The following is a 17,266-nucleotide window of genomic DNA, read 5'->3' on the forward strand; positions in this document are numbered from 1 at the left end:
ATTCACCTGGGAATTGCTCACTTTGCAGTTGCTTTATATCAGTGACTGTCCATGTTTGTGCTGGGAAGGTCAGGGATGGGCACAGTGTCCTGTGTCTTTCCAGCAGCCAGCCAGAAATGCCTCTGAGGCAGTGGCCACAGCGTCTGGGCAAATTCAGAACTGAGGTGATCCTCCTCAGCTCAGCCTGGGTGCTGTGTCCAGCTCTGGGCTCCTCAGTTCCAGACACACGGACACACTGGGGAGTCCAGTGAAGGTGCTGAAGCACCACTGCCAGAAGGAACAAGGAGGGAACCAGAGCAACTCAGCCTGGAGCAGGGAAGGCTCAGGGGAACCTTGTCCATGGCTATAGAGACTTGCAGGGAAGGTGCCCACGGACAGGCACACAGGATCAAAGGAGGCTCCCTCTGAACGTCAGCAAACACTGCTTCACTGTGAATTTGTGTTCCTGTAACCAGACACTCCAAAGTCACATCGACGCAGTCCTGGGCACCTGGCTCTGGTGGCCCTGAGCAGGGAGAGGGACTGGACAAAGAGACCTCCAGAAGTCCTTTCCTGCCTCAACCAGTCCCATTGATTACTTGGAGCCTGCAATTCCCACAGCACTAATGATCCTCTCCCCAGAACACAGGATGTGTGTCACTGCTAATGACAGGTGTGAATAGTGGGTCTTTAAGGTCCCAGGAGGATGTGTCAAACCCAAATTACTGTCTGAAGCAGTGGCATCCCAGAGATTATTTCCTCTGACATTCCATGCTCTCTTTTCACACCCCAGTTTGGAGGTGATCCTGTTTCTCACAAGCCCTCCCGACTCCTACAGCCTTACAAAGTAAACAGCTCTCATGAGGCTGATCACCCAGGAGAGTGGAAATTCAGAGAAAGTATCTAGTATCTAGTATTCAGACTAAAGTATCTCTGCAAAGGGCTGGGAAGCCACAGTGCCCTCATACTCATTGCTCTCCCTGAGTGTGATACCGACTCCAAATCACAGAATTCTCCCTCCCCCAGGAAAATAGCCAGGATAGGGAAAATTAGAATCCTGTGAAGATCTTTACAGTTTTTGAACACACAATTACACTGACACTCCAGAGAAACAAAAAGGTGTATGTAAGTCACAGTCTTTGTCTCCCTGCTTCTGACCTTTAACCTGTGAGGGGCCATGAACCAGAACCAGCCACACAGGTGTCAGAGGAGAACCTGACCCCTCAAACTGTCCCCTTGTGCTCCACCACAACCACCATTTCACCCCCCACCCCAGACAAACTGGAAAAAAAAAAACCCAAAAAAACCCACCAAACCTCCAGTTTTATTACATCTTTTTCTATATAAATAGAAAAAAAAAGCAGCATTTTATTGAGGTGAAACCCTCAGCCTGGGTTTCAGCAGGGTGAGGGCTGATGCTGTTCCCCAACCCAGCAGATGAAGGCATCCCCATGACATTCTGAGGGAGGGGCTGTGTCTCCCCTCAGAGCTCCTGGAATTCTCAGTTCATTTTCTTGCGCTTCCGCTGTCCCTCTGGTGCCTTCTGCGTGGGCAAGGGCAGAGACAGAGTGCCCAGCTTGTGGTTCTCATCGTTCTCCATCCCTGGCATCCCCTTGGCCTTGGATATCCTGAGCCGCAGGGCCTTGGCAATGTCCAGTATCCTGGAAAACACCAGAGAAATGCCATCAGTGGGGCTGAGCCCCCCGTGCCATGACTCTGCAGGGATCCACAGCCCTCTGGGACAGGCCTGGAGGTGTCTCTGTGCTACAGGGGTGCCATGGAGGAGCATCAGGGCTGCAACTACTGGAGGGACAGAGCACTGCTGATTTTTCCAGCAGGTCCCAGCCTCCTCCATGATTTCCCCACAGCATCCGAGGCCCCATGTTCCCAGCTGCAAGGCAGCACAACCCAAACCCGGGCATCAACTGCCAAAATAAACATGGATGTTTGGAAAAGCTTAGTTCCAGAAAGAAAACAAAAAGGGAAAATGGATGGAAACCAACAGCAGACTACTCTTAAACGCACTACTACTAATCAAAGAATAAAGAAGGTAACTGTGGGCAAAATAAGTGATGGCATCAAAACCGATGAGGAAGTCGTGGTGACCAAGTGGTGACCAAGAGCTTTGCTAAGACCCAGTAATAACTGAAGTTTTGGCTGGAAAGCCTGACCCCATGAATGCTGCAGGGCCAAGGACAGAAGCACAGCTGGAGCTGCAGCTGCTGGGTGACTCCTGGGAAATGTAGCCCCTGCACCCACCCACAGACAACTGCCATCCTTCCCTGGAAAATTAAAGCCCTACCCAGGTCCAGAGCTGCTTCAGAGCTCTCCCAGGGTCTTTCTGCATGAGGATCCAGGAAGATGTGAACAAACAGGGTGACTCACCTGCTCTCTGGCAGCTTCATGTCGTTCTGCAGGACGGTGAGATCTGTCTGGAAGTTGTTAATGTGCAAAGCCAAGGCAATGACATAGGCAGTGATTTTAGCCTTCATGGACGCAGAGACTAAATTCTGGATGCTGTGTGGGAAGAGAGAGAACTCATGAGATGTGGAGTGTAAGGGGGGTCCTGATGGTGTCTCTGTGGCCCCACAAGCTGAGCTCTGTCATACCTGTGCCTCAAGAGCATCACACACATCCCTTACCTGCCATCGTTGTAGGTCAGCGAGGTGAAATTCTTCATGAGTTTCCTGCTGATGATGTGTGGGCATTCAGGACCCATTGGATCTAGGGCAGAAAGGACCTTTGCAGTGGAATGAGGAACACACACTCTATCTTGCACTGCCCACCCACCACAGCAGCACATGGATCATCCTGACACTTATCTTGGAATATTAGAATACCCACGTGGAAAGGGACCCACTAAGACCACTGAGTCCAGCCCCAGGAATCCCACCATTTACTGCCTCTTCCCAGGAACACAACAAACCTAAAAGGAACCTCGGTGCTTGATTTCTAGGTCTCATAATTTTTCAGGCCTGAGAGAATCCCAACAGCTTTCATTTTCTTAGTAAAAAAGAAATTCCCATTCCATACTATACAACCTAAAATGCACACACACCTATGCACATACTCCTTTTGCCACAAAATACTGTTAAAGCTGTCACCACACTAACAAGTACCTACTATCATCAAGTCTAGTCATTCCCACATCCTCCTTAAACAAGTCCTGTGTGTGACTCCTGTGTCTCCAGCAACACAGGAAGATATTTAAAGCCAGGCTTGCCACTTCCTTCTCCCTCAGCCCTGCCAAGGACTGACAAAGAGACAGAAATTCTAAGGAAGATGGCAAGTCTGGAAAATCTCAATCAAAATGTTTTGTGTGGCGCTGTTTCAAAAGCAGGACCCTGAGTACGACCGAGGTATGATCCACACACTCGGCTGATGAGCAAAGGATGATGAAGATATTCCCAAAAGCATGTGTTTTATGAGCTGAAAACTCTCTTACGCTTCTTCTTGATCACTTTCAGCTGACTGAACTTGATGAGGGTGTCCAGAAACCAGAGGCATCGAGCTTTGTGGTCTCTCCTCTTCTCATCAGTGGGCAGGAACTTCAGCTCCTCCAAAACAAAGGAGCAGTGGCTGCAGGAAAGAGGGGGTGAGTTCAGCTCCCTAGAGGGCCCCTTGCTGCTGCGGTGTACACAACTGTCCCCCACATTCCCCATGGCAGGTGTTGCCTTCCAATCCTCCCTCTGTCCCAGAGCCGTGGCACTGCCCTGCTGCCCCTCAGCCAGGACATGGCCACTGGCAGTGGCATTACCTTCTCTCCTCTGCTCTCTTGGCCAACTCCTCTGCAGTGATACTGGCCAGGGCAGCTGCTGGCACCTGCAGCGCCTCGTACTCGGCGGGAGACAGGACTGGCAGGATTTTAAGGAAAAGAACAAGCCTGGGCTCTCCCTTCAAGGTAGGGCAGTTCTCTCCACACTCACTTGAGGAGAAGTAGGCAGGGCAAGGGGCTGTAACCTGTCCAGGAACGAAGGTCTCTAAGAGACTGTGGCACAACCACAGCTCACTTCTGAAAGGCTGACCTCACCAATATTCCCTGTGGAATGCTGCCCACCAGGAGGCAGGGCATCCTGCTCTCCACAGGAAACAGGTGGATATGGGACTTGCAGACCCCAAAACCCCAGGGCAGCATTACCTTGCTCCCAGCTCTTAGCCTGTGAGGGACAAAGGCTTAACTTGCTCCCACACATCAAATGGCTGCAGTGAGACTTAAAGGTGTGAGAAACCCCCGTGACACAGAAAAGATACTGTCCTCAAACTTGTAAACGTGCTCTGGCTTGTCGGCATCCTCGTGGCACGGGGGGAGGAAGGCAGAGATGTTCTGCACATCATCCTGGGCCATGTCCTGCATCAGAGCTTGGGAGGGAAGCGGGACAGCAGCATTAGGATCACGCTAACCAAAGTGCAGAGAACAGGAACACAACGTAAATCCTTCCTTTAGAAGCAAATTTACTCAATGGGTCAACACCATTTTAGTCACAGCTGGAGTTTTAAACATTTACAACTTCTATCAAGAACCTTCTGGTCATAAAAATTTAGAAAGGCCAGTCCAGAGTAGAGAAACATGCAGGAAAGAAGGGCACCAAGATGTCTGCTGCTGTGGGTGGGCAGAGCACCGTTTTGGCACCTGTGTTCCAGTGGACACCCACTTGGCACAAAGCAGCTCTGAGAGCACAGTCAGTATCCACCCTGGGACAAAAGGAATGAAATGTCATGGGGTCTACAGACATCTTTCCTGTTCATGCCAGTGACATTCTCAGGATCTCAGATGTGCTCTGGAGGGCTCTTGTCTGCCGTCCTGCCCAGATGTCCACAGCCAGGGCAGCCCCAGCTCTCTCCTGCCACTGCTTGGAAACCCCCGGGGATGATACCACACTGTGCTGTGACCTGTCCCAAGGCTGCACTACTTTCTGAGGTAAGGAGGTGCCTTTACAACAGCCATGCCACAGAATTCAGACCAGGTAAAGGCACTGCCTTTATCCCTGTGAACTCATATCCCACAGGAGCTTCCAAAGCAGGCAGTATGGACACTGATGTTACAGGACCTTCCCTCATTCAGGCAACTCCAACACCAAGTCCAGCACGACCAGAAAGAAGCAGTTCCTCTACATGTACCTGTCTCAGCTGTTAGACAAGCTACTTCCTCATCACTTAAAGAAAACCCCTCTTCTTCCTGCCACACTTGGCTTGGACAGACAGAAAAAGACACTTCAGGTTATGCTGATTACACCCCGAGACAGAATCCTCTCACCTGTCACTCCCTTGGCATCTATAATGTTTGCAGCTGCTTTTGTCACAGCTGTGTTCACGATGTCGTTGCCCACAGCGTTCATGCGGCGAGAGCTCAGAGCTCGCTTCTGCTTGCTGGTTCCGAAGGCCTCAATGCACAAATCCATCTGCACCAGACAGAGACACACATTGACACATCCTGTGCAGCCACCCAGGAGAACACAAAACCCACTGCTCCTTCCACAGCCACGGTCTCTAAGAAAAGTTTAAACTCTTCACGTGGCAAAACCCACAGGTGCAGGATGCGCTGGTCTGCGAGGAGCGGGAGGTCACTGGGATGGTGACCAGCCTAAAATAACCAGAATTATTAATACTCCTGAGCCAGGCAATGACTGTACTGCCTCCTGGACACAGGGAGAATGCTGGTCCTGCACAGGTTTACCCTGCAGGACACCAAACCTCCCAGCCTCGAGACAAGCCTCAGCTTGATAATCACAGCAGAACATGACCCAGCTTTCAACTTTACCTTCTCCCTGTAGGATTTGGTCTGATACTCCTTTGTGTCGTCAGGTATCAAGTTATCTATAAAACAACGAAAGTTAGTGTTGAACAGAAGAAACAGCCAGGACAGGAATTCCTTTAGCTCTGTGACTGACAGACTTGGCACAGCACATTGGGATCCCCTCCTTGTGACCTGGCTAACTAAAGGACACACCAAAAAGAGAACTCAGAACAAAAAAGGAGCTTTTTCTACAAAGCCCATGGGTGCAATACATGGACTATGGCCAAACCCACACCCTACTGCACAGGGTAAAAATCAACTACCAAAAGGTGTGATCTTTTGGGTTCCTATTCTGGGTTCAATGACAAGAAACAGTCCTGCTGGATAAAATTGCCTGGTTTTTTTGGCATTCAGGAATCCAATTCCTGAAGAATCTCAGGCCTCCCTCAGCAGAACACACCCAGATAAGGCTGCACTTGAGCAGTGACACTCTGTGAGTGACTCCCACCCTTCACAGTCCCTGCTTAACTTCCACCCTGGACTCACTGTGCTCCCCCCTCCCACTGTCCCTCAGCACACAGAAGTGACGGATCTGTCCTTGCTCCATGCCAAGGGAACAAGGCAGGAATGAGAAGGACAAAGCAACCCAGCAGCTGTGACTGCCAGCACCTCCCACCTGAGAGCAGGGGCTGCATGTTGAATATTTCAGCATTGTAGACATCCATCTGCCCAGAGTTCTTGTCTAACACACCAACAAAGTACCTGGGGAGAAGGGGGGCAGTTGATTAGTGAGAGGCAGAGCAATGGAACCATCTCTTCACCAGTTTTCAGAGGTAAGAGCACTTAAATCTGTCCACAAACAATACTGAATTAACACCCATACCACAGACATTTGTTAAACTGCATTTATCTCTCCAATAAACAATCCCTTGGTGCTCCTTTTTCAGCTGCAGCATCTCAAACTGGACCCTGCACTATCTGAGGATCCAGCTCTCCTGGTTTCACTGCTCTGACAGAACAGAGGTTGGTATGGGCATGTTTGGACAGAAGTGAAGCCAGTTCCTTGCACAGAATCTCAGCTGGAAGGGCCCCTCAATGGTGGCCCCTTCAGCACTGACCAACTGATGATAAAGGCAATTTCTTCACCCTAAATTCTAGGAACAAAACTCCATCCTGCTGCTACCCTAATCCATATCCTCCCCTCAGATGTCACAAGATGTTTTCAAACGGGTCTGTGATTTACAGACCACAGCTTCTACCAGGTGTGCATGAACAGCTGGAGCCTCCTGTCCCAATCCTCCAAGCCCCACCACAGCCCTGTGGAAACGTCTGAGGCAGTGCAGGGAAGGGAGCAGGAGCTCTGTGTCTGGGCAGTTCCTGTGCTCCCAGCTCCTTTTCCATACCTGCACAGGGAGTTGCACTTCATGACCTCGTTGCCGAAGTTGTGCCCCACGTAGCAGAGCCGCTCTGTCTCCGAGACCTGGGAAACCATGGAGAGAATTCCTTGAGCAGAGGGCTGAGGGACCTTCAGGACCTTCACTGCCTCTGCTCTGCTTCCCCCGGGGAGACCAAGCTCTGCATCCCCAGGCATTGTCATTTACGTGCAGAGTGTACACCAAACTCGCTCAGCACCTCAACACAATGATCACCCCTCAATACTTCAGTTTGAAATGTGGTTCCCAGTGATTCATTTAAGCTCCAGTATTGTCAGCTGCCTGCAATTCACCAACTGAAAAGCCACAGGCAGCACTACCAGTGTTGGGATTTTAAGAGATGGGAGCACTTCAAGACGTTTCAAAGCATTATTTATTGCTGCAGTCCCATTGAAGGGTGAGAATGTCTTCACCACACGCCAGAGTCTGTGGTCACTGGTTCCCACATTACAAGGTCTTTTAAAGGTTAATTAGACAATAAACTACAGCCACAAAGTTAGTTTATGTCTTAATTAATTAATTAAAATTAATTTAAACCCCTGTATTTAATTGAGCTGTCCCACACATCTTGCCACCATGCGAGCTTTCTTATCCAATCGTGTGGTAACACACAAACCACCTGCTACACCACTTCTACTATTTTTTCTTTTCTACAAACTTTTCTACTATTTCTCTAGCTACTTCTATATCCAAACCTAAAAATCTTAAAACTTCCCACTACCCAGCTTCACATGTCTCTATCTAAACAACTACAAACTCACATTTTTACTTTTGGTCTCTAAACTCGGAAGCTTTTTCCAAGGTCTCGGGTCGAACCCTGTAATTTTTATTTGTATTTGGGCCTGCAAGCACAAGATTTTGAGAATTTTCTGGGCCTGGAATTCCCACACACCAGGAGTGTAAAGACACTTAAATGTATTTTCAATGCATTCTGAGAATGTCTTGGGTTTTCTGCTCTGCTGCAGTGAACCTCCTGCAACGATCTGGGCTGAAAAGCCATTTATTCCTTGAGTGCAGCAGCTGTAAAGATTAACAGCAGCATCAAAAACCACCTTCTGATTGTACCCTCAGTTCCCTCTTCATTGAGGGATCGCCTGTGAAGTAATTTAGCTGAACAAAGACACCTTTGGTGAAGATTTCCCAGCGTGGACAGAACACAATGGATGTCATTATCAAACTAGTTGGGAAGCAACTCCCAGAGGTTTCAGCTTGTCCCTGTGCTGCCAGCTCCACCCTGCAGTGCCAGAGCTTCCCCTGGTTCCTCTGGAGCCCAGAGACACCTCAGCACTCATGTTTCATCGCTGTGAAACACGCTGGCCTAAACTTTGATCATTTAAAAAAAAATCTGCTTCAAAGCTCAGCACAGACTTTCACAGAATCCCAGACTGGTTTGGGTCAAAAGAGACCTTAGAGCCCATCCAGTGCCATGGGCAGGGACACCTTCCGCTGTCCCAGGCTGCTCCAAGCCCCAGTGTCCAGCCTGGCCTTGGGCACTGCCAGGGATCCAGGGGCAGCCACAGCTTCTCTGGGCACCCTGTGCCAGGGCCTGCCCACCCTCCCAGGGAGGAGTTTCTCACTCAGAGCGGTGGGAGTTGCTGAGGCCGCAGCCCTGAGGGCAGAACAGAGCCGAAGCCGTCCGCAGCCCGCGGCAGGAACTGCCCGGCGGGGATTACACACGGGAATTGCCCGGGCTGGGGTCCCGTCCGTACCGGGCCCCGCAGCCCACGGGGCTAATTAATAACACCTGTGACTTTTATCCCATTATCTGGCTATACCTCACTGAGTACTACCACCACAATATCCTGATGTTACCGCGACCCGACGGCCCCGGGGCGGGCCCTCACCAGGATCCTGCGGTGCCTCTTCCGGGGATGCGCCGTGTCTCGGTTCCGGTACACGGTGAAGCTCAGGGAGTCGGGCTGCTGCAGCTTCCCGTTGGCGAAGCGCACTGCGGGAGAGGAAGCCCGTGAGACCCGGGGGCGGCCGCCATCCCCGAGCGGGGCCCGCCACCCGCCCCGCGCCCCCGGCCCGGCCCCGCTCACCCAGCGCCGCCGGCCGCTCCGCGTCGGGGTCCCCGCGGTAGCGCCAGGTGGCGGCGGCCATGGCGAGGGGCTGAGTGAGGAGGTGCGACCGCGATCCGCGTTCCAATGCGCCTCCCGCTCCTCCGCCTCTTCCGCCACTGCCTCCCGGCGTGGCAATAAGCTCAGCCCCGATTGGGCGAGGTGAGACTCTGCCGCCGCGGATAATCAAGGAGGTCGCCGATTGGCTGTCAGCGCGGCGCGCGGCGGCGGCGGCCGGAAGTGACGGGTTCTGGCGGCGCGGCGGGGCGGGGCGGCCGGGCGGGGCCGGAGCGGCGGGAGCGGGGCCGGGGCCGATCCCCATCCCGATCCCCATCCCAGTGCCCATCCTGAGCCTCGCACGGCCCTTCCCGCACGGACACCGCAGGTGAGCGGGGCGGGGGGCAGCGCTGAGGCGGAGACCAGTGACCCCCCGCGGTCGGGGCGCGACCGGGGCTCTCCGGACTCCCCTTTATGTCCCGTGCGCGACACAAAACAGAGTCTCCGGGTGCGCCTTCACCGGGGCTGGTGCAGCGCTGGGATGCAGGTGCTTCTTTGGGAGGGGGCACAAACCTTGGGTGTCGCAGGTGATGCGTAAAGGAAAAAATACGGGGGGAAAAGGCACCGTCTTGAGCAAACAGCAGGAGATCCCTACTTATCCAACAGTTCCGGAGTTTTCACAGGCTGTAAATTACTTAGTTTCCCCTGTGCTGAGTATTCTTGGTGGTAACTGGTGAATGATCTCCGTGTTGTGACTCCATCCAAGGGCACAGGGTGGGATTCTGGGGATATCCTGTGCGGGCTGGCCAGCAAAGACAGTGACAGGCAGGAAGGAAAAAGCAGCAAACACATCCACGTTTGGGGATGGACTTTCTGAATCATCAGACATACATTTGATCCCTCCTCAAAAGTATAATTTTGGCCGTGTGACTTTTTTTTTAGCTGCTTTATGGTCTTGTGTCCATTGATGCTGTTGCTGTTGGAAAATAAACAGCAGCACAGGAATTTCTGTGTGTGTGCCTTGGATGTGCAGCCTTTCTGCTCACCAAATCTTACACTTCGTTTTGTTTTTTTTTTCATGAGGAAAAGTCAAAATATTGCCGAGGGTCATCTGTGTAGTCTTGAAATGAATCTATTAGGATATGACTCGTGTTTTGTTAAAGAAAATTTAAGAAGAAACAACCTCTCTTGCCTATTTGTCTTGTTGAGCATCATGTTGTTCTGTCAGCAGCCCCCCTCTGTTTCTGTGGAAGGTTACCCAGGTGTGTGAGCAGTGTATCAGAGGGGGCAGGAGGTTATTACTGTAATCAGTTTTTTTTGCAGACCAGGATTAAATGTTTAACTCGTGGGCGTGAGGTGACCCCTGTTGTCCAGTTTCCAGCACAGCTGCCTGTGACACGGGTGGTGCTGAGGTCAGCTCAGAGCAGAATCCGGCAGAACCTGGATTTTCACTGTTTTCCTTTGTCCTCCAGACTGCTGGCTTTGATCCTGTGCCCATGTGGTGGTGGTAAAGTCAGATCTGTCTGTGTTTCAGCTGTCAGTTTTGTCTTCATAGCCTGGTTTACTGCAGCCTGACATAGAATCATGCAGCAATTTGGATTGGAAGGGCACCTTGTCTAGTTCCGTCCCCTGCCATGGGCATGGACACCTTCCACTGTCCCAGGCTGCTCCAAGCCCCAGTGTCCAGCCTGGCCTTGGGCACTGCCAGGGATCCAGGGGCAGCCACAGCTTCTCTGGGCACCCTGTGGTGGTGGCACCCAGGGGACCTCTCACCCTCCCAGGGAAGAATACCATCTTCTGCTACCATCTTTCAGTTTAAACCCGCTCCCCTTTTTACCTCACTGAGACTCTCATAAATAGTCTTGTCCCAGCTTCGCAGTAGCCCCTTTCAGAACTGGAAGGCCACAGTTAGGTCACCCTGCAGCTGAACAATCTCTCAGCTCTTGTCCAGGCTGAACAATCCCAGTCCACTCACCCTTTCCCTCCCAGCAGAGCTGCCCCCTCCCTCTGACCACCTCGGCAGCCCACGTAATGGTGCTCTCTTGTGTTTTGCAGGATCATGGATTTCCCGGGGCACTTTGAACAAGTCTTCCAGCAGCTCAACTACCAGCGCCTGCACGGGCAGCTGTGCGACTGCGTCATCGTGGTGGGGAACCGTCACTTCAAGGCGCACCGCTCGGTGCTGGCCGCCTGCAGCACCCACTTCCGCGCGCTCTTCACCGTGGCCGAGGGCGACCAGAGCATGAACATGATCCAGCTGGACAGCGAGGTGGTGACGGCCGAGGCCTTCGCCGCGCTCATCGACATGATGTACACCTCCACGCTGATGCTGGGCGAGAGCAACGTGATGGACGTGCTGCTGGCCGCCTCCCACCTGCACCTCAACTCGGTGGTGAAGGCCTGCAAGCACTACCTGACGACGCGGACGCTGCCGCTGTCGCCGCCCAGCGAGCGGGCGCAGGAGCAGAGCGCACGGCTGCAGCGCTCCTTCATGCTGCAGCAGCTGGGGCTCAGCATCGTCAGCTCGGCGCTGGGCTCCTCGCAGGGGGCGGCCGAGGAGCCGCCTGGAGCCGTGGGCGCGGCGGCCCTGCGGGGAGGGCTGGAGCAGCGCGCCGCCTTCCCCATCCGCCGCCTGCACAAGCGCAAGCAGTCCTCCGAGGAGCGCGCCCGCCAGCGCATCCGCCCCGCCATGGAGGAGCCCGTGTCCGATGTGGCCACTGAGGGCGGGCAGCCCGTCGTGCATTCCCGGGAGGATTTCTTCTCTCCGGACTCGCTGAAGATCGTGGAGAACTCCAAGGCGGACGCCGTGGCTGACAACCAGGAGGACAACACGATCATGTTCGACCAGTCTTTCAGCGCTCAGGAGGACGCTCAAGTGCCCAGCCAGTCGGACAATGGCGGGGGGAACATTTCCCAGATGTCCATGGCGTCCCAGGCAACGCAGGTGGAAACCAGTTTCGATCAGGAGGCCGCTGCTGAGAAGAGCAACTTCCCGTGTGAAAATCCAGAGGTCAGCCTCAATGAGAAGGAGCACATGAGGGTGGTGGTGAAGTCTGAGCCCCTGAGCTCCCCAGAGCCTCAGGATGAGGTGAGTGATGTCACCTCCCAGGCAGAGGGCAGCGAGTCCGTGGAGGTGGAAGGAGGAGTGGTGAGCGCAGAGAAGATAGAGCTGAGTCCCGAGAGCAGTGACCGCAGCTTCTCGGACCCTCAGTCCAGCACCGACAGGGTGGGAGACATCCACATTATGGAGGTGTCCAACAACCTGGAACACAAGTCTTCTTTCAGCATTTCAAATTTTTTGAACAAAAACAGGGGAGGCGGCTTTGGCGCCAGCCAAAACAACGACGACAACATTCCCAACACCACCAGTGACTGCAGGATGGACAGCGATGCCCCTTACCTGATGAGCCCAGAGTCAGGGCCCAGTGGTGGCCACTCGTCCGCTGCCGTCTCCCACGTGGAGAACCCCTTCAGCGAGCCCACGGACTCGCACTTTGTGAGGCCCATGCAGGATGTGATGGGTCTGCCGTGTGTGCAGACCTCCGGGTACCGAGCGGCGGAGCAGTTTGGGATGGATTTCCCGCGCTCAGGCCTGGGCCTGCACTCGCTGTCTCGGGCCATGATGGGCTCGGTGAGAGGCGGGTCCGGCGGCTTTCCCGGCTACCGCCGCATCGCCCCCAAGATGCCCGTGGTGACCTCGGTGCGGGGCTCGCAGCTGCAGGAGGGCTCCTCCGGCTCCCAGCTGATGATGAACGGCAGCACTTCCTTCGAGGGCGGGCACCTGTCGCAGCCGGGCCCACCGCAGCTGACCAGGGCGTCGGCAGACGTCCTGTCCAAGTGCAAGAAGGCCCTGTCGGAGCACAACGTGCTGGTGGTGGAGGGCGCGCGCAAGTACGCCTGCAAGATCTGCTGCAAGACCTTCCTGACGCTCACGGACTGCAAGAAGCACATCCGCGTGCACACGGGGGAGAAGCCCTACGCCTGCCTCAAGTGCGGCAAGCGCTTCAGCCAGTCCAGCCACCTCTACAAACACTCTAAGACCACCTGCCTTAGGTGGCAGAGCAGCAACCTGCCCAGCAGTTTGCTGTGAGCTGCCGCCCCGGGCCCGGAGGAGCCTCGCTGCCGCTGCGGGCGGGCAGACGCCGGCGTGCCACGGTGCCACACACAGTCTTGGCTCTGCCATTGGGGATATCCGGTACCTACCTCGCGGGTGTCGCCGCCGGGAGCCGCGCGGCGGGGATGGGGATGTGACCCCCGGGGCACAGCAGCCCCTTTGCAGGGCAGAGGGGTGACAGCACGGGGGTCTCCTGAAATAGCACGGTTTGAGAACAAGAAACTGACGTGCGCCTTTCTTTTTTTTTTTTTTTTTTTTTCCCTCTCTCTCCTCCTCTTCTCTCTAAAGCATTTTGTAACAGTGAAAGCATTTAAATGATTACTGTAACACGAGTCGCTGCATTATGTGAGCACAGTGGGCAGACCCCCTACCTTTAAAAGAGAAAAAACAGCTTAGGCTGCACCTGTCTGACATAATGCTTTAAGATACGCTACTTATGACAATAGTTCTAGGATTATGAATGTATGTTTGGCTGTTTTGTAGTAAAAGACACTGTGTAATCAAGGTGCTTAAATTAAATCCCAGACAAGTAACTTTTGGACTGCCAGGTGTACATATAACTTTAATACAGCAAGATCTGGATGTTTGGCTGTTTTATTTTTTTTTTCCGTAGAAACGAGTATTAAGTGGTAAGTGAAGTACTGTCTCTTGTTTGTGCTATTTCTAGCAGTATTTTAACCAGTTTGTATCTCCTATGTTACAATTCTATATACGCAGAAGTTTGAACAGAGCTTGTCTTTGTCTGTTGTTCTGAAGGAGAGGGAATTTGTGATGGCTTTTTTTGCCACGTAAGACAATATCTTGCTGTTCTTAGATGCCCACAGTCCATCTGGTCCCCGTTATGGCGTGAGCACGTTGTTTTTTTCTCTTATCTCCAGGCTTTAATTTCCTGCCCTGTGCCCTTAGTGACTTCCCTTTGCAGCTGTGGATCTGTCCTTGGATTAAGTCGCTCCTAGGTCAGGAGCAATCCTCATTTGCCATATTGCACAGAATCATAGAGTATGCTGAGTTGGAAGGGACCCCTCAGGATCACTGTGTCCAGCTCCTGGCCTTGCAGAGGATACCCCAACAATCCCATCTCGTGCCTGAGAGCAATGTGCAAACACTTCTTTACCTCAGGCAGCCTTGGGGTTGTGACCCTGTCCCTGGGGAGCTTGTTCAGTGCCAGACCACCCTCTGGGTGAAAAACGTTTCCTGATAGCCAACCTAAACCTCCCCTGATTGAGTTTCAGTCTTTTTTAAAGTCCTGTCACTGGTCACGAGGGTGAAGAGATCTGTACCTGCCCTTCTGCTGCTTCTCAGGAGGATGTTAAAGACCCCAGTGAGGTCTGACCTCAGTCTCCTCCATGCTGAGCGAACTAAGTGCCCTCAGCTGCTCCTCATAAAGCTTCCTTTCCAGACTCCTCACCAACCTCATGGCCTCCTTTGGACATTCTCTAACAGCTTAATGTCTTTATATGATGGTGCTCAAAATTGCCCACAGCACTTGAGATGAGGCTGCCCCAGAGCAGAGCAGAGCAGAGCAGGACAATCCCCTCCCTTCGTGGCTGGTGATACCCCCCAGGACATGATTGGCCCTCCTGGCTGCCAGGGCACTGCTGGCTCATATTCTGTAAAATGTCCTTGTCAAGTCCAGGTCTTCCTCTTAAACTAGTGTCATAAAAGTACTTTCCCCCATACATTTAAAAAAAGCTAATGTAAATTTAGTTTTAAAAAACAACACTGTAGACGTGCAGCAGAAATTTATCATTCTCCATGTGAATCATGTAAATCTTTAATTTCCTCTTCTTTGGTGCCCCCATAACTGAACACTGCCTGCAGTCTCCTTTCTTCCTTGTCAAAGGTGCACATGAACTGGTGCTCAGCATTCTTAGGTTTTAAAATAAACTTTCAGAGCACTTCTGCTGATGATAAATGCCACTCAGCTGAGCAGGGGCTGGGTCAGGGCTGCAGAGTGTCCTTCTGCTCAGGTGAGACAGGATTCCCTGCACCTGCCCTGTCAGCCTGTCATTTGCACCTTGAGCATCTGGGGAATGCAGAAACACAGGAGATGGTTAGATTAATTCCTTTAAAGTGTTAATATTTTGTTATAGGGTTTACTTAATGGTCATATTTCTGGCTCTTGCTTTTTTTTTAAGCATTAAAATAACACTTTTTTTTAAGCAGTGGGATATGCTGTGTTTTGTTTTAATAATTTCAGTATTGGGGACTAACAGCATTGAACTGCATAAACACTCTCCCTAACAACAATAAAATGCAGTATTTTGTACTTTAGTAATTTCTTGTGTTGCTTTATTAAGTAACACTGTTTCATCTTCATTGCATTTCTAGTGTTTTGCTTTTTAAAAACAAGGCTTGGGTTTTTTTTTTCATTTTCTGTTTCCTGTAGCACATCCAAATTAGTCGAATTGTTACCCTGTTTTGTGCAAGGGGACTAATTAGGAACTAATATGAGCAGATAAACATTTATCTGGACTTTTGAACTGTTTTTATAAAAAAATTAATGTGGAATATCAGTGCAGGAGGACTTCTGTACTCTTTCTTTGAGAAAAAGCTTGTCTGGAGCATTTTTTGGAAGCAGGAGCTTTAAAATTCATTGTCAGTTGCTGTGCAGAGGGGCAATTGCAGGCCTGGAGCCTGCAGGTGCCTCGCAGCTGAGTCTTCCTGAACGAAGCAATAAATTCCTGGGAATAGCATAAACAAACACCTGGGCCCTGAGCTGCCTGCTCTAGTGCAGGGTGTCTCACCCCACAGCCTGGAGAGCTTGTGCCACTGAATTGTGCCCATAACTGAACTTTGCAAGTGGGATCTCGCATGGGGGTGTCGGGGTGTCTGTTCCGAAACACCTGGAAATAAACCCTACTTTTTTGTGTTGCTGTGTCTGACTGGCTTCACTGGTTTGGTGCTCTCCACACCAGCCTGTACAGAGGAAATTGTGACTGCAAAAGGGATTGTAGAAAACTGATCTTGGCAATAATTTTGTCCCCAGTAGGAGCTCATTGTAAGAACTTAGTTTTGTTAATGAAATATCTACACAGCACCTGTAAAATTCGTGATCCATGGTCACTGCTCCTCTCTGAATTCCTCCTGGGAGGGTGTCACAGGTGCTGGAGGTGCTTGTCTCGAAGGAGTTCTGAGATGGACACCTGAGCCCAGTGCTCAGGTCCCTGTGGCAGCTGATTTACCCATTTCTAGGTATCTATTTCCTAATGCACCTGGGGAATCTGACACGCCTTCTCAGACCCTAGGTCAGTCCCTGTCATCGTCAGGGATCACAGGAACCTCTTGGATATTTGGTCACCATCCTTGAGCATCCCAGCAGCTCCACCAGCAGCAAAATCTTCAGTGTCAACACTGAGGAATCTTGGAGACGAGTGAGCTCCCACACTGGACTCATGCCCTGGGTTTTCACAGCAAAGTCATTCCTGATTTCCAGTGGGCAGTTTGGAAACTCCCCAGGCCAGCTGGGATGCCCAGAGCATACTCCCTCCTTCCCACCACCACGGCCACAAGTCTTTCCTGCTCAGTCCAGGTTACAAACCTCCAGAACTACTTCTGACAGGCCAGCACAAGGCAATCAGCCATGCCTGTGAAACAAAACTTACTGATAGATGTGTCAGAATTCCTCCCAGGCATGATGCAGGGCACCTTCCAACAGCCATTACTGCTATCAGAGAGTGCTTCACTGAGCACCCAAGAAATGCCAGCAGAAGGGATGCTGCTGTTGGACAGGAAGAGACACAGAGTGTGCTGGGTGAACTTTAGCTCCCGTTACAGTCTTTGTGCTCTGGCGCCCTCCTCACAGCAGGATTGTGGTGCTGCCAGCTGCTCACCCTAGGAGCCCACTGCATGCTCCTGTGTTGCCATCCCCCAAAAGCACTGGTTCCCTGTTCCCTGCTAGGGTGAAGGCACAGGGAAGGCTGAAGGGGCTTGTCCTGGGGCAGAGAGG

General features: G+C 52.1%; 2 protein-coding genes across 2 annotated transcripts; one reads left to right on the top strand and one right to left on the bottom strand.

The window, feature by feature from the left end:
• Positions 1-1,327: 1,327 nt before the first annotated feature.
• POLR1E (RNA polymerase I subunit E) lies at positions 1,328-9,274 on the bottom strand. The gene is made up of 12 exons (XM_083884136.1): positions 9,189-9,274; positions 8,991-9,094; positions 7,117-7,193; positions 6,390-6,475; positions 5,738-5,793; positions 5,234-5,378; positions 4,231-4,338; positions 3,737-3,833; positions 3,425-3,558; positions 2,622-2,703; positions 2,365-2,496; positions 1,328-1,640 (listed from the first exon to the last, which is right to left on the bottom strand). Exons 1-12 carry the CDS (start codon positions 9,247-9,249, stop codon positions 1,481-1,483), a joined length of 1,242 nt encoding a protein of 413 aa, XP_083740262.1. The 5' UTR covers positions 9,250-9,274; the 3' UTR covers positions 1,328-1,480.
• Positions 9,275-9,488: 214 nt separating this feature from the next.
• On the top strand, positions 9,489-16,139 carry ZBTB5 (zinc finger and BTB domain containing 5). Its single transcript, XM_083883427.1, has 2 exons — positions 9,489-9,591; positions 11,259-16,139. The coding sequence occupies exon 2, from the start codon at positions 11,263-11,265 to the stop codon at positions 13,291-13,293; it is 2,031 nt and encodes a 676-aa protein (XP_083739553.1). The 5' UTR covers positions 9,489-9,591; positions 11,259-11,262; the 3' UTR covers positions 13,294-16,139.
• The last annotated feature ends 1,127 nt before the right edge of the window (positions 16,140-17,266 follow it).

The sequence above is a fragment of the Zosterops lateralis genome (genome assembly GCF_965231275.1).
Source record: "Zosterops lateralis genome assembly, chromosome: Z".
Classification (NCBI taxonomy): domain Eukaryota; kingdom Metazoa; phylum Chordata; class Aves; order Passeriformes; family Zosteropidae; genus Zosterops; species Zosterops lateralis.

What these genes read in the sequence shown, in the direction of transcription:
- POLR1E (XM_083884136.1), bottom strand. Translation starts at nt 9,249, where the DNA reads ATGGCCGCCGCCACCTGGCGCTACCGCGGGGACCCCGACGCGGAGCGG. An exon ending in GGAGCGGCCGGCGGCGCTGG is followed by an intron (nt 9,095 to 9,188) that starts GTGAGCGGGGCC and finishes CCTCTCCCGCAG; the next exon opens with TGCGCTTCGCCAACGGGAAG. An exon ending in CATGCAGCCCCTGCTCTCAG is followed by an intron (nt 5,794 to 6,389) that starts GTGGGAGGTGCT and finishes GTTGTTTTATAG; the next exon opens with ATAACTTGATACCTGACGAC.
- ZBTB5 (XM_083883427.1), top strand. Translation starts at nt 11,263, where the DNA reads ATGGATTTCCCGGGGCACTTTGAACAAGTCTTCCAGCAGCTCAACTAC.